Source organism: Solenopsis invicta, chromosome 4 (genome assembly GCF_016802725.1).
Source record: "Solenopsis invicta isolate M01_SB chromosome 4, UNIL_Sinv_3.0, whole genome shotgun sequence".
Taxonomy (NCBI): Eukaryota; Metazoa; Arthropoda; class Insecta; order Hymenoptera; family Formicidae; genus Solenopsis; species Solenopsis invicta.
Genome location: NC_052667.1, coordinates 12,388,060 through 12,403,481, shown reverse-complemented (window position 1 = coordinate 12,403,481; position 15,422 = coordinate 12,388,060). Strand labels below are relative to the sequence as shown.

The 15,422-nt window shown below is 37.7% G+C and overlaps 1 protein-coding gene across 10 annotated transcripts in view; it reads left to right on the top strand.

The window, feature by feature from the left end:
- Nucleotides 1–15,422, top strand: part of LOC105196676 (potassium voltage-gated channel protein Shab) — a 747,097-nt gene that overhangs the window by 497,539 nt on the left and 234,136 nt on the right. Inside the window, exons 8-9 of one of the 10 annotated variants that reach the window (XR_005574685.1) lie at nt 1,463–1,845; nt 1,983–2,042. The exons of 8 other annotated variants lie outside the window; for them this stretch is intronic. Coding sequence is in view for 1 of the 2 variants with exons in the window: in XM_039448791.1 (XP_039304725.1) it covers nt 1,463–1,504 (42 nt within the window). In the remaining variant the exon portion in view is untranslated. Of the gene's footprint in view, nt 1–1,462; nt 4,953–15,422 lie in introns of those variants that run through there. One more of the 10 variants, XM_039448791.1, reaches the window with a different exon arrangement.

Here is a 15,422-nt window from a genome sequence, read left to right as displayed (position 1 = left end):
ATTGCTAACTTCATATGGCTAGGCATTAGAGCTGTTACTTTTGACTTACTTCAAAGATTTGAAGCTTTGAAGGTAACTTCAATCTTTCGAAGTTTAAAATGTCGTTGAAACTTCGAAGCTTCGAAGTCAAAAAATACGTTTGTGTAAATTAAAAGAGATACTACAATTACAATATATTATAAGATATTTTAAAAACTTGCATTATATAACATATATTCCAAAAATATATATATTTCAGCTTGTTTTCAATTGCACCGTAATATTGAAAGAAGATTCGGGAATGGTGAAAAAATATTTTTCAAGAAATAAAATAAATGCAAAAATATTTCTTTATTGAAAATATATCTAATGAAAATACATGGCTTTACTCTAATAGAAACTTATTTTGAAAAGTTGTTTCAACATTTGTTGAAATATTTTTAAAAACAAGACAGTTCCATTGTAGCAAAACAATGTTACCGGTAGTTGAGAACTCGTGTTTACGATAATGAATAGTCGTAAAAAATAATATCTCAGTTTGCGGGGCACAAACGTATTTTTTGACACTTTGAAGTTTCGAAGTTAATTTTGAACTTTGAAGCTTTGAAATTTAAAGTACCTTCGAAGCTTCAAAATTAAGTGGGGAAACCACATTAGAAGGCTGTTTTTAAGCTTTTCTTTACTACTTTTTTTAGGCGGATAAAATAATTGGAATCTGTTTAAACTTTGGTATCATTTTGTTCCTATTTTCAACTACATGTGGCATTTTTTTCAAGTTGTTTTCTATAAAAATGTCCAAGATACAAGCTACCGTCTATCAAAGGTCATTATCAGATGTTAGTCATTTGCAGGAAATGTGGAGGTTACAGTTTTGATCTGAAAGAAAAACGGCGAATGTTCTGGATTATTGACATATTTTCTAAGAACATGAACTAATTATAGCTATAGCCGTTGAAGGCGTTCTCGTTTAATTTGTGTTTACAAAATATTTGTTATATTATTATGTTTTTAATATAAAGTATTATTTCCAAATTATATAACAATTACAAATTGTGTCCACTGGGACAATACTATACAAATAAGTATTAATTTATTTATTACTACAATATGACAAAATGGCTCCAATATGTTAAATATTTAAAAACATGGAAAGATTGGAAGATGTATGCCTTATAAAAGGAGATAAGACGAAAAAATCATAGTTTAGGAATAAATGGAGAATCGCTAATAAAAATATCTTTCTCTTCTTTAGAGAAAGATTTATTAGAATTTCTGACTTCTGAATCAGCGAATTTGTATATTTTACAAGGGGGATTTGATATTGCTGAAAATGACATAGAGCTAGATTTGGATGATCTGCAATAAATATTTGATAATAAGAAAAACCAGCTGCCTTTTACAGAAAAGATTGTGTAAAAATTTATTTTTAAGCATTAATGCAGGCAGCACTATGTTTTGTGTAACGACCCCGCTTTGCATGCAGGGGCGGTGGTTGGCGAAGGATGAGGGCACGCTCGAGGTCTGATAAAGAATTAGACGGCGATTTCGAGAAGAAAAGGAATGAACTTCATTCATAATTTACATTAAAAGAAAAAGAAAAGAAAATAAATGCAAAGACGTTGGATTCGGATGCTGGGCCAGCATCCCCGCCACTCGAGATCAAGTGTGCACGCATACGAACGGAGCACGCTTCTGTTGCATGCGGCTGCGCGTGCGTACCGAGATATCCATCGCACGGAATGCATTTGTTTGGGCGAATGTGTACTTAGAATTTATCAGGCGCTTCGCGTCTAGTTTCTGTTATTAGGCGGGAAGTCAACCGGACAGCGCGGAGCGGTAGACGGTCCAAATGATGGCCGGGAGGCGGTTCGTTACATCTGTTATATTTTCCAATTATATTTGTTTAAAAAAAGAGTAGAAATATTAATGAATTATATAATAAATAAAATTTTATACATATATAAAATTAATTACAACGTAAATATTTTATATTTTTATTTCAGAACTGGAAACACAATTATTGTTACCTAATGCATATCTAAGAAATAAAAAAATCGAAGATACAATTATTGTTACCTAAGGTGACTCATATAGAAGAAGAGCAAAAATTAAAGTCGGAATTATCACATCAAATGATTAATACCTAGAAAGAAAAATTAGTGCTGAAAAATGATGAGTTAACTATTCAACGGCAAATTTTGGAAGTGCAGCAATTAATGCTGGCTGAATTACAGCAAATGAGGAACACAGTACACACATTTGGCCATTTGAATAATATCTTACATTTAAGTTATAAACTGTATTAATAATCATTACTTGAAAGTTCTTTTAAGTGAGACACTTGGGTTTGAATAGAGTTTATTTATATGTTGTTTGGAATATTTTATAAAGTATATTGAGTTTTTTTTTCTTTGTTTTAATAATGAGTTTTTTTTTTGTTTTAAAAATAGGTTTAGTTTATTATCGGTGATAATAAAATACTTTCTACGACGTGGTTGTTAAAAAAACATATCTGAAAAGTTTCTTTTAACTATTTCTTTTAAAGTTTATTTAGTTCTATTCGGAAGGCGGTTTGTTATACATCAGATAGCAATCAATCAATCGACTTAACAACTGAAACTCGTCACAACGCCATGTTCACGCTTTTAAACAAAACTTGACGTTCCCGCGAACGCGTCCTGCTCCGTGTGTACAATATGAAAAGTCAAATATCTGAATATCTGGTCACTGTCATTCTGGTTCTACATTCAGCCGTCCTGACTTTAAGTATAGCCCTAGACATAACTTCTTTTCTTGGTTTTGGGGTTATCTTCAAGTCGTATTTTATTAAATTTGGTTCATCGTCTTTTGTGTTTAGTTTATCACTTTCCCAAGTTGTTCAAGGTTTCATGTAATCTGTTCCTGTACTTGTATTAACCGGTTCTTCATGATTTATGATTTTCCGCACAATATACCGATTATTCTTCAAGGATTTTATTATTTCGTAAGGTCCAAGAAACGGTGTGTAAACCTTCAGGCCTGGACAAAGTTGCGTTCGTTTGATAGCTAAGTCACCGGTTTGATAAGTCCTTGCTTTTTTCCTCTTTTTATTGAATGTTCTCCTGTTTTCCTGTTGAATATTGACCAAATTTTGTTTGGTTTTATTTCGAAATTTTGCACGCTGTTTCTTGAATGACACTATACCTTCTGTTTCTATAATTTCTCATAGTTTAATGTCTGTTTTTAGTTTAATGGGTTTACCAATCATCAATTCAAAAAATGTTGTCCTCACGCTTCGGCTATATGTTGAATTAATATGCTGTTGCACTGTTTCAAAGTGTTTATACCATTCGAGTGGTTTTGGCACGGTTAACTTTGTTAAAATCGGAATAGTCCCATTCATGCGTTTTGTCTGACCATTTTCTTTAAGTATTTTTGTTGTGATTAATACGTGTTTTATTTCTTCTTCTTCACAGTAATTTTTATTACTTTATAAACATTTAAAATGCAACTAACATGAATGCAGTTCTACGGTCGCTTATTATTTTCATTGGATTTCCAAAATTACTGTCATTTCAGTCGTGTCAAGCGATGCGGTAGCGTCGCAAGCCAGGTCTACAAAAAAAGTTTGTCAAAATTTGTGACTACGGCACTGACATTGTCGAAGCGCTACCGCAGTAGGCTTATCTTGAGTTTTTGCCTTGCCCATTTTTTCCGTTCAATTAATTTGGATTTACTCAGAAACAAAAATTATAATGAAAAAAGTTCTAATGATCTTTTGTAATAATTTTTTACGAGCTTACGATTGCAACCGGTCCGAATAAAATTGATTTAGTCAATCCCGAGATTTTGACAGCGAGTCTATGAAAAGTGTCATTTTGACATTTTCAGTTTTCAGTGTTGTTTGTTGTCTTGTTCAGTCTCGCGATTGTTCGCCTGAAGGCGCATTTACAACGCTCAAGACGGGCGATTGTCCATTAAGATGGGTTCTTGTGTGAAGTTATGCACTATGCAGCTACCCAATTGAGAGAGCGCTCGAGAGAGAGAGAGAGAGAGAGAGAGAGAGAGAGAGAGAGAGAGGGGGAGAGAGAAGTATAATAATGCTTTTCAGTGCAGTAACAGCGTTTTCGATTTGGTGACTCTACCCGTCTTCGAGTCAAGGTCTGTTCTTTTTAGCTGCGAAAAAAGAGACAAATTGTGCAAAAAATGTAGCTAAAAAGAATAGACATTAACTCGGAGTCGGATAGAGTCAGCAAATCGAAAACGCTATAAGTTTCAACCCGAGTCGAGTTAACGACGCCGTATATCAAAATCATCCAATCAAAACGTAAGATAAAGACTGTGACGTCATTAAAATGAGCGAGATAGCACGCATGTGCTCAACGCCGCGTTGATTGGGTTCTTCAGTGTGGTGAGGTTGTGAGACGATTTTCGCTTACCAGTTGCTTTTGTGTATGCGTTGAAAACATCCACAGCCTACGATTAGCTTATATGTGATTGACGCATGCGCACGGAAGACTGATGAAACTGTCGTTCCATAACCTTCTTATACTGTTTTAGTCATTGACATTGCCACATTGGGCTACGTATAATGACAGCATTGCTGGTATCTGTCTAAACTTAAAAGTAAAAACGTTTTTTAATTAAAAAGTACCAAAAAGTAGTGAGATCCCTAACAAAAATCTTTAAAAAAAAATGTCGTGTAGTCTTTTAAAATTCTTAACAAAACCCTTTTTTAGAAAAGTATCGTATATTAGTCTATCTTATATTAAAAACGTGTTTTTAAATTAAACTATTCCAAAAAAAGATTAGATCATACAATTAGCCAAGTATTTTGTTAGACATAAAGAAACACAACAGTATTTTTTTTCAAACCCACGTAAACTCTAAACTTTTTTAAAACATTTAAAAAAGCCTGGCATACCCGAGTAATTAAATATATGAAACGTAATATAAAAAGACTCGGACACGTCAAGTTTTTTTACATGTTTTGAAAAAGTTTAGAGTTTACGTGGGTTTAGAGGAAAATATTGTTTTTTTATGTGTAATAAAATACCTGACTAATTATATGATCTAATCTTTTTTTGGAATAGTTTAATTTAAAAAAAATATTTTTAATATAAGATAAGACTAATATACGATACTTTTTTACAAAAAGGTTGTTAAGAATTTTTGAAGACTATACAACATTTTTTTTAAACCTGGCGTACATTTTTTCTTTTTTTTTAAAACAAAGATTTTTGTTACAACTTCTATTGTAGTTATCGATCGTGTTAGATACAGCCATAGAAATTTTAAATTAATTTAAAAGCGTTCACCACAGCAAAAATATGCTCGTAGTTCTTCTTTGTAGACGGCATTGGACCTAAATGGTCTATGTGATATGTGTGTAATAGAATATCAACTTTGTCAATTGGATTTAATAGTCCTTCATTTTTCGCTTGTTCTATCCGCACATTCCTGCAGTTTCCTCAAATTCTCAATCCAATGTTTGATACTCTCACCTTTGTCTCCACTAAAAATTTCAAGAGCATTCTTGACGTCTTCGAATGTGAACATTTGTTCGCAACATTTCGCTGATGCCTCTAACGAATCACGTACTTGATATCTGTTTCCATCACATTTTCGTTTATCACACGCACCGCATCGTACCTCTATGTCGTCTTTTTCTGTATCATCGTCGTCGCTCCCTCTTTCTTCATCGCTGTCACTCTCATTCAACACTTCCTTAAGTCGCATTCGTGACGTCGTCTCTTGCCGATCGCACTAACATAAAACCTAATTCGCGCAACCGTGTCTTTAGATCATCTTCAATTTGTTAATGTTATCATTTTCGTCTTCCTCGTCTTCTTCCTCATCATTTTTGTCTTCTTCGTCGTACGTCTCTTCATCTCTACTTTTAACTTTTCTCTTCCTGTGGCTGTCTTTAACGGCTTGTTTCGAGCGTCTGCCGACTCGCTTTCCATCAGCACATGGTACTCCTCCCGCGTCGTTCTTCATCAATGCTATTTTGTAATCTTTTTTTCAGTACCGCTTTGGATCCATTGGTTTCAAATCCCATTGCCTCGAGATCTCGTCTTATTTCATCTATGGACATCGAATCAATCTTCTTCGTCGCAGTCGTCGTTCCATCCGTCATTTCGTCTGAGATTTTGTCTTAAATTTTCGTCTTGAATCTTCGTCTTAGATCTTGACATTTTTGTTTTGATTTTTTGATCTCAATGTCACTCGCTACTTTTGGGTCTTTAGAATTACGCGTGAACTGATCCCGGACGAACCCCCACAATGTAGGATCAGAATACGCGAAAATATAATTAAAAGAGATTTCAACCGTCCGCAACAAATGAATTAATATTGGTTAAACATTAGATAGCAATCAATCGATCAACTTAACAACTGTAACTCGTCACAACGCAGCATTTGCGCTTTTAAACAAAACTTGGCGTTTTCGCAAACGCGTCCTGCACCGTGTGTGCAATATGAAAAGTCTAATATCTGAATATCAATTGTCATCGTCATTCTGATCTCACATGGATTTGTATTATTGTGTGCAAGCATGTGTGTGTGTGTGTGTGTGCGTGTGCGCGCGCGCGCGTTTGTATGTGCGTGTGTGTACCCACACAAAACATAATACCTATTAGATGTCTATTGAATGTTCTTGCTGGATGTTAACGATATCCATGAGTATCAAATTGACAGCCACTGGACATGTTTTGGACATCCAAATGTCCGCCAAAAAAGAGCTGAATATCTACTGGATATCTAATGCAATATCCTCCAAACATCCATGACATATAGTATGTACTAGATATCTGTTGAATATCTACCAGACATCCATGATATATCTACTAAATATGAGTTACTTAATATACAAATAAAGTGTAATATAAAAAAATTTTTTTAGTTTTTTAACAGATCTTATAAGTTAATCTGTTATTTACTGTTTTGCATATAAGATTCTTAATTTTGTTAATTACAATTACGCAATAATTTACAATTTTTGAAAACGCATTGGCGTGGGCAAGATTCGAACCTAAGATCTTCGGGACAATAACCTAATACGCTAACAGTGAGCTAATTGTACACTTGTGATATCATCAATAAAAAGTTATATTTGAAGTAAAACTGATTTGAACAAGAAAGAACTTGCATCTTGAGTATCGCGCGAACACTTTTACGAACTCTTTGATTATTTAGCCTTAGATATTATTTTTAATATAAATTATATAAATAACACTCGACAAAAATTCAACATTTTTTTTTGCTTTAAAGTAAACAAAGTTTCTGATAGATTTTGATGCGTTGATTACGAATCTGTCTGCAAAAATGTTGTATCACGTCAAGTTTTTGAGATATTCTAACTTAAAGGTGCAAAAAATGAGGGTTTTGGCTATTTTCCACAACTTACTCGTATAAAATGTCTAACATTTTTTTTGAGCATCCAGCTGGATATCACATTAAAGTGTTATTCTTACCCTTTTCAACGCATATTTGGTTGATATGACCGATTTTTTTTGTTAAAATAGAGCAAATTAATTTTTTTTATTTTTTTATTTTTTGTGTCATTTATTTGTATCGAATCAATTGTTTTGAAAATTTGTATCTGAAAGTTGGTGATTATGAATCTAAAGACAGATTTTCAAAATTCAAAATGGCTGATCTAATATGGCGGATCAAAATCTCAAAAAATTCGGTGAACATGGATATGTGGTGCGACCGCACTCACGAGCGTGGTGCAATTACGTTAATTGCTCATGACAATAGTCAAATAGTAAAGCTGTTCGCAGAGTCGCTCACACCAAATGCACGAGATTAGACGATACAATTGGGTGCCAGGCACGAGCGAGCGTGTCACTCTTATATCAAGACGTTACCGATCTCCAAATTCCGGTAGAATCAAATGCAAAAATACTCGACTTCGTCACGGGCAATAACGGGCTCTCTTAACCAATAGCTCAGTCACAGAACTGGCAGAGGGCAAACTGATCGGTTCCTGTTCGCGCTGCTCCACGCAGAAACCTAAGACAGAAAACGGAGACACGTAGTAAACGCGTAAACGAGAAAAATCAGGAAAGTAACTCATTATCGTTGCAACTTCAGCGTGATATACGTGAACGCGCAGTTCTTCGGTCACCTCTTGGACCTCACTGCTCTCGGGCGTCAAAGCGTATGACTAAAATTCGAGCCAGGCAGGCTCGTGCCACCACGAGCGCCGATCTCCGAGTTCAGTCGTCGAAATCCCTCAAGTGGCCAAATCGGCCGGTTTTTCATTCATGCGGATGTAATGCCAGCGATCAGTCGATAGCAACTCCTGAATGGCAACCACCCTATTGGCCACAAAGTTAGCCCACCTTAATGGGTGCACCCGTATCCAGGCGAGCACTACTTTGGCGTCTGTCCAGGCGTGTTGCGTGCATCTTTCCAATCGCAACTTTCTGGCAGTGCGACACAGTAACTTCCCGACAAGCAGTGCCCTGCACAGCTCAAGCCGTGGAATGGAGAGCGGCTTAATTGGCGCCACCTTGGTTTTGGCAACGAGGAACTACTCGTGTGTACCTCACCGGATGGGCCGGCGCCCCTCAAGTATATAGCTGCCGCATACGCTCGCTTCGAAGCATCCAAAAAGCGCATGCAGCTTTAGGCACTCCTGAATGCCTGGCCACCTCAGAATCAGCAACAAATTTAAACAAGATAAGTTCAAAGTAAACTGCATCCAGCGGACGCGCAGGACGGCGGAAAGAGGGTCATCCAACTCTAGTCCCGCCATCCATAGGTCCTGGATGAAAACTTTGGCGGTAATGACCAGCGGGGCTATCCAGCCGGCCGGGTCAAACAACTTGGCCACGCTTGAGAAAACGGAACACTTGGTAGGCTCGATCTTAAGGTCCAAATCCGGGATCGCTCTAAGTCAAAGGATATCGTCCTGAGGACTCTATAGAACGCCCAGGGTGCGCACGGCACTCTAAAAGAAACGCTCCGTGAGGTTGCCATCTGGCACAGCAACGTGTGATCAGTTGCCCACTTGGCCAGCTGGAAACCACCGGCCTGAAGAAGGCTCTCTTTGGCGCTTGAGTTCCAATCCACTTCTGGAAGCGTGTCTGCACCAGCAAGTAAATTGTCGACATACATATTTGAACGGATGACGGAAGCTCCCCGGGGGAATCTGTATTCCTCGTCGGCCGCCAGTTGAAGCAGAATCCTGATCGCTAGGTGCAGGCGTTGTGCTATAAGTGATTATTGTCAACTTAAACGCCTGAATTTCCTTTTTAATGCCCGCCCGCCATAAGATTCTCTGGCGCTCGACATCCTCCGGGTTGATCCGAATCTGTCGAAACATCTTGATGATGTCTGTGGTGAAAACAAACCAATGCAACCTCCACCGAGTTAGCACGAGCCAGAGGTCCGACTGCAACTTCGGGTAACAGGAGGTCATTTAGAGATAGTCCCGTTGTAGTCCAAAATAAAGCGTTAAATACGACACGTATTTTTCCGTCAGCATCAGAGGACTTAACCACCGCGTAGTGAGGCAAGTAGTACACACCGCGGGTACCCTCGCCTGCCTCCGTAATCGGCTCAATGTGACCTAGATTAGAATAAGCATTCATAAATTCAATACAGGCAGTTTTGACCGCTAAATCACGACCTAAACAACGCTCGGTAGGCAGCAACAATTGCAGAGCGCCGCAAGAGTCTTCCAAGCAATCCAACGAAGTGTCGCTTCGCGGCAGGCGCATTGTATAGCGACCGTTGGAGTCGCGCGTGTGAGAACTCATGAAGAGTTGCTCGCAAAAAGCTTTTTTAGGTGTGAGAATACGGTTAGCGGAGAGTTCCTCTAGCACCCAGAAGCGTTGAAGTTCCTCCCTAAAGTCAAACACAACAGTTACGTGATAACTGCAGACGCTACTCAATGGCGAGGAATTCTTACAGGTTAGCGCACCCGTCAGAACCTAGCCGAACTTAGCCGAACACACTCAAACGAGCTGAAGGTTGCCCGGGTGGTCTGTGTCTGATGCCGCCCTCAAAGAGTAAAGCGTAGATGTCCGTGCCAAGAACGGTCTCCACCCTGGCCGGCTTGTATATTTGGGATCCGCCAGCTGAAGGCCACGCAGATGCGGCCAATCTCTTTTGTCGAATCGGTATGAATTCCATAAGTTTTGGTACAATAAATGCCGTGGGTAATGCAGTTCTCAGCGCGGGGCGTCTCTCAGAGCCCACCATGAGCGAGGCTGCCTGCAACGGTTTACCTGTGGGTACTCCTTGTAACCCAAAGACAATAATACTCTTTGGCGCCGCAGCTAAAGATGCTGCGGAATACGTTTAGAAAAGACACCTCCAATCCTGAATCTAAGAGGGCTCGGATTTTTATCGTTCGGCTGCTTTCTGATATCAATGTTACCACCGCGGTTGCAATCAACACGGTGCCATTAATCGCGTTGACAATGCTGCGACCTTTGTAGGGGTGTCCGGAGGGTCCGATCTACTCGGAGTTGTTGTGTTCAATGGTGCTATCGTCTTGACAACTGGTTCCGTTGCGTCTACATGCAGGAGCAAAATGCTACTCCTGACAAAACTTGCAACGATAAATTGAAGTGCAAGCTGCCAGCGTGTGACTCGGGCTAAGGCAGTTGAAGCAAGCTTTAGACTTTCGCGCCTGCTCTCTTTGTTACTTGATTGAAAGTGCCTTGAACTTGCTACAAAGTCGCAATGGGTTTCGCGTCTTACATACAACGCATTGCGATCCTTCGCTTGTAGTAGCTGAATGAGATGAGACTTCATCCCGTCTTCCATTACGTTTGGCCAAGACGGCTACGGAGCACGGTTGTGGTTGAGCCGCGTCTAACGCGCGCGCCCGGGTGAGGAGGAATGTATTGAGTTCATCAAAAGTCGGAAACTCGACTCTTGCGACGATTTCCAAAACAATCGCGAGGGTGAATCAAATTTATTCACTATGATGTAAACGAACCAATCGCTTCATTAGTCCACCGGACGACCCAGTGCACGGAAGGAGCGTGCCGTCTGATTTACGGTACTAATCAAACGGTTTATTTTTGCGGCTGAGGCCTGAGTTATAGGAGTGCTTGCTAGTAAGGCGCGCATATAATTTGTTAGAAGAATCCTTGGATTGTCGTACCGCGTCACTAGTTCATCTCAAGCCATCGCGTAGTTTTCGGAGGAGATGTCGATGCTTGATATGACAGTTGCCGCCTCTCTCGTCAAGCTCGACTTTAAATACTGTAGCTTCTGAATCGGCGTGAATTCCACGACTTCATGTACCAGCAACTTGAAAAAGTCTCTAAAACTTTTCCACTCTAACTGGTCGCCACTGACGGTGGGCAGATGAATTTTCGGTAGCTGGATCTGTCGCAACATAAAAACCGCCTTTGCACTGTCAGACAAAAAGCTGGCGTCACCTGATCTCTGCAAAAGGGTTCTAATATGCGATTTCACGTTGATGTACGATTCTTCCGTAGTATAGACATTCTCTTTTATGTAATCTGTGGTTTCTATTCTTATTAAGAATTAGAAGGCCATCATGAGCGTCAAAAAACTTCGTCCAGTAAGTTTGAGCAATTCGAGGTAAGATGTCAGATAGGCACGTGTCATTTTTTCTTTGCTGATTTTGACAAGGTTCTCCCAAAACCGACTGATATATCTTGACGTACTCAATTGTTTTTTAATTGTCGCCTCCATTTTGTAGCGTAAAATGTTCGGACGACGACAGTTCCGAGATAGCGAGCGTAACGCGCAGACGGAGCGAGCCCTCGCTGCGAATTGAGAGAAAAGAACGAGAACGTGACGCGCGCGGAGGATCGTGCATCAAACTCGCCAGCCTAACGTGCGCGGAGCGCGGAACGACGACACTCGACTGCAAGACGCTCAAGGGTGAAACGCGCGCGGAGGGTGGAGCAAACGGCGCCTGTTGGCGAGGCGTACGCGGAGCGCGGAGCAAACGACGCTCGGTGACGAGACGCGCGCGACGCGCGGAAGTGTCCGCTTGTGAAGACGGCACTTGCGGGGAGCTTGGCACTGCTCCCCGTGTCGTATTACGTGCGCGAAAACGAGGCACGGTACAGAAAGGGTACGTGCAAACAAAAATGCGCACTCTTATTTTCCGTGGCTTGCTTATCATCGCGCCAATTTTCCCGTTCACTTATCTGAACGATTGGCGACTACGGCACTGTCTGTAATGTCTTAAGTGTTTGTAGCTCACCTGTTTATGCAAAAGCAGGCCAGTTGTATCTTACTGCAGTCTTCGTGGTGAGCTTAGCTATCCGGTTCGAATTAACCAAAATTAATGTTGGAAAATCGTCGAACGTTGACTAACGCCGGTTGGATTCCCCGAACAGTGGTTGGCTGGAGTAGGCTCGCGAGTAACAAGCAATAAATTTTTTGACACAACATTGGACACTTTATTAAATTAATAAAAGCAATTACAACGTGCGCGTGAAGCAGCACAAAAAAACTCTAACGCATAACGTATTCGTAAGTCGCTAAGTCTCGGGTGCGGTAGCCCGCGAACAGGAATGCGGAACATGCCCCTCCCCCCTCAAGCTATTCGGTTCGCCCAAAATCGGGAGAAAAAACTCGCACCACCCCGGTTTCTTGCCATCGACGTGTAAGGCGATAGATTTTCAGCAGGAGGGCCAAGAAAAGCTGGTGACTACTTAAACGCGAGTCATTGCTCCAACACTAATTGTAAGTGATTTTTCTAGATAATTTTGCATACTGGACACGAATTTGTTGCTCAAATTTGGCTAAGAACAATGGTTTTTGGAGCGTATAACTAGTTTTTCTCTTTCCTATTATATCTAGGAAATAAAAAATTGTAGCAAAGTAGAACAAAATACATGTTAAAGCTAAAAGTTTATACTTTTATGTAGCATTAACAAAATTTAGAGAAAAATTCTACTGCAAGTATTATAACACCATGAACACCCTCAAAATCGTCGTTTTTTTACTTCTCTGTCATTTTTCTCAAAATTATGATATGGTAGCCAAATGTGAGCAACAAATTCATATCTAGCATGCAAAATTGTCTATAAAAATCACTTATAATTAGTCTCATTATATCCGCAAAAAAAATGTCTATTGGTTAATGTAATCGGTATGTATATTATTCTACCTACATTAATATCCACTCTCTAGAAATGATAAAAAAATGTTTTTATAGGCCGATCTTACGTAAAGACTTTTATCGTAGGGTAAGTGCACCTATTATCGTGGCCTGCCCTACTACCGTGGTTTTCGGAAAATAGATGATAGCTCGTTAAAAAAAGAGTACCTATAGAAAAAAATTATTTCACATTTAACCCAATCGAAAGTAAAATAAATTAAAATCAAATAAAGATGGACATATGAACACATTTAATAAGTAAATCAAATTTACTCACGAAATTAGGTGCAATGCGCATGTTGTTGGTACTCGTATTACCGCGGTATTCTCGTTTCAGTGAAAGTGCAAATAACTTGACACATAAGTATTTAGTTTACTATCATTCTATCATTTTTTCACGCTACGCGCGTGATACACAGCTTTTGATATTATAAAATACAAATTTACCTGATATACACATAATTCTTGATAACTGTCAAAACGCGATCTCCACGATGACAGAAGCTCACGAAGTAAGCACAGCATAAGAACTAATCAGCATTACGAAATACATTTTTTTCATCAACGGTATTTGGGACACGGTAATTAGTAAATTCGTGAAAACGGGTACACGATAATTTGTACATGACCACGGTGACAAGCGCATTCCGTTTTTATTAATTTTAATATTAATAAAATTGCATTTTGTTAATAATAGATGGATTTATATAGTCTTTTAGTTTTTTTATAAACGTTAAGAAAAAAAAGTTTAAACTTTTCATTTATTTATTTTTTTTTTAAGATGCATTGAAATTGGGATTTTCAGAAAATGCCACGATAATAGGTGCACTTACCCTATGTATAAATAAACGCTGATTGACATTTTGACAATTTCGATATTTGACATCAATATCGACAGAATTATTAAACTATTATGTACAAATATTTATTTGATTTATTTGATTTTATATTAAATTTCTTATAGATAAACAGAATTAAATTCTTAATAAAACTCTCATTGCGTATTTTTACAATAATTTCATTATTGTAAAAGGCATTCCGTTCAGAAAAGCATTGCCATCCCTGAGTGTGCGAAATTCTAGCGCTGTTATTTGTAATCTTCAAACTGTTTTTGTTTGAAAATTATTATAGCCTCGCGCAACATTTTGGTATTAGAATTTTCATCTTAAAATCTTCCAAAGAAGCTGTCATTAAAATATTTATTGTAGGTTTAGAAACACCCTGTATAATACTTATTACCAAAACATTTAACGAAAGGAATAATTTTCTGTTAATATATAAATATTCTTGTTATTTTTTTGAAAACCAAATAGCCACATAAGTACCATCAACAGCATCTATTGCACTTGGAAACCCACATTTAGTCCAAAATCTGAAAAAATAATAGTGTTATGAATTAATTTTTATTTTTAAATATTAGGTTCATATAATATTAACTTACTGCTCTTTAATATGTTCCAATTCATGATGTAGTTAAAGAAATTTAATCTATACTTCATTATTTGATTGAGTGTCTCCACAACAACATGAATTGCTGCAAATATTGATGTTTGGCACATGCAGGTTAAAAAATCTTGGTTCATGCGACGTTGATAAGACCCTGAAGCCAAGAAACTCAAAGTTTCAAAAATCTATTTAGAAATAATGCTTATTGTTTGCTAATATGTAAAAAACAAAATAGTGTTTAAAAGATAAAATAAATATAAAAAATATTTAAAATTGTAAATTATAAATTTATAACCATTTGTTAGAATAAGATTATTAGATTATAAACATTAGTTTTTATATTATTGCTTAGTAACTTGCAATTAGTTGTAACTATTAAATATCATTACCTTTAATTCACGGTGTATTGCTGTATGTCTCCTTTCTTCGGGTATATGTGGCAATAAATCTTGGTACAGTCGCATTGCTGCCTCTCGAGATAACCTATTAATATTTTTTATTCGTGATGAAATGTTCACTTGCTAATGTAATAAGCATGTATACACCTTATTACATTTATAGAAAGTTTAAAATTAAGCAATACAATAATAATTAATATTATACTTACTTGTATAATTCTTGAAATCATTTTTTTTTAAAAGGTCAAATACATCTTGAGTATCTCTTTAAATTCTACGCATTACGCGTACAGGATTTTCCTCCCTTTGATATTCTTTTTCTTCTTCAAAAATATTCCACCAAGCAACAGCTATTATAATTGACTAATTTTAACTTAATATTAAAATTGATTGCGTTTAAGCAAAAAAAGTTGCTTTGTCGTTGTATGAAACCATTTTCACGTGAAGCTTTTTATTTATGTAAAAATTTTCACGAGTTTACATTAGGCCCACTAAGGAAAAAGTTT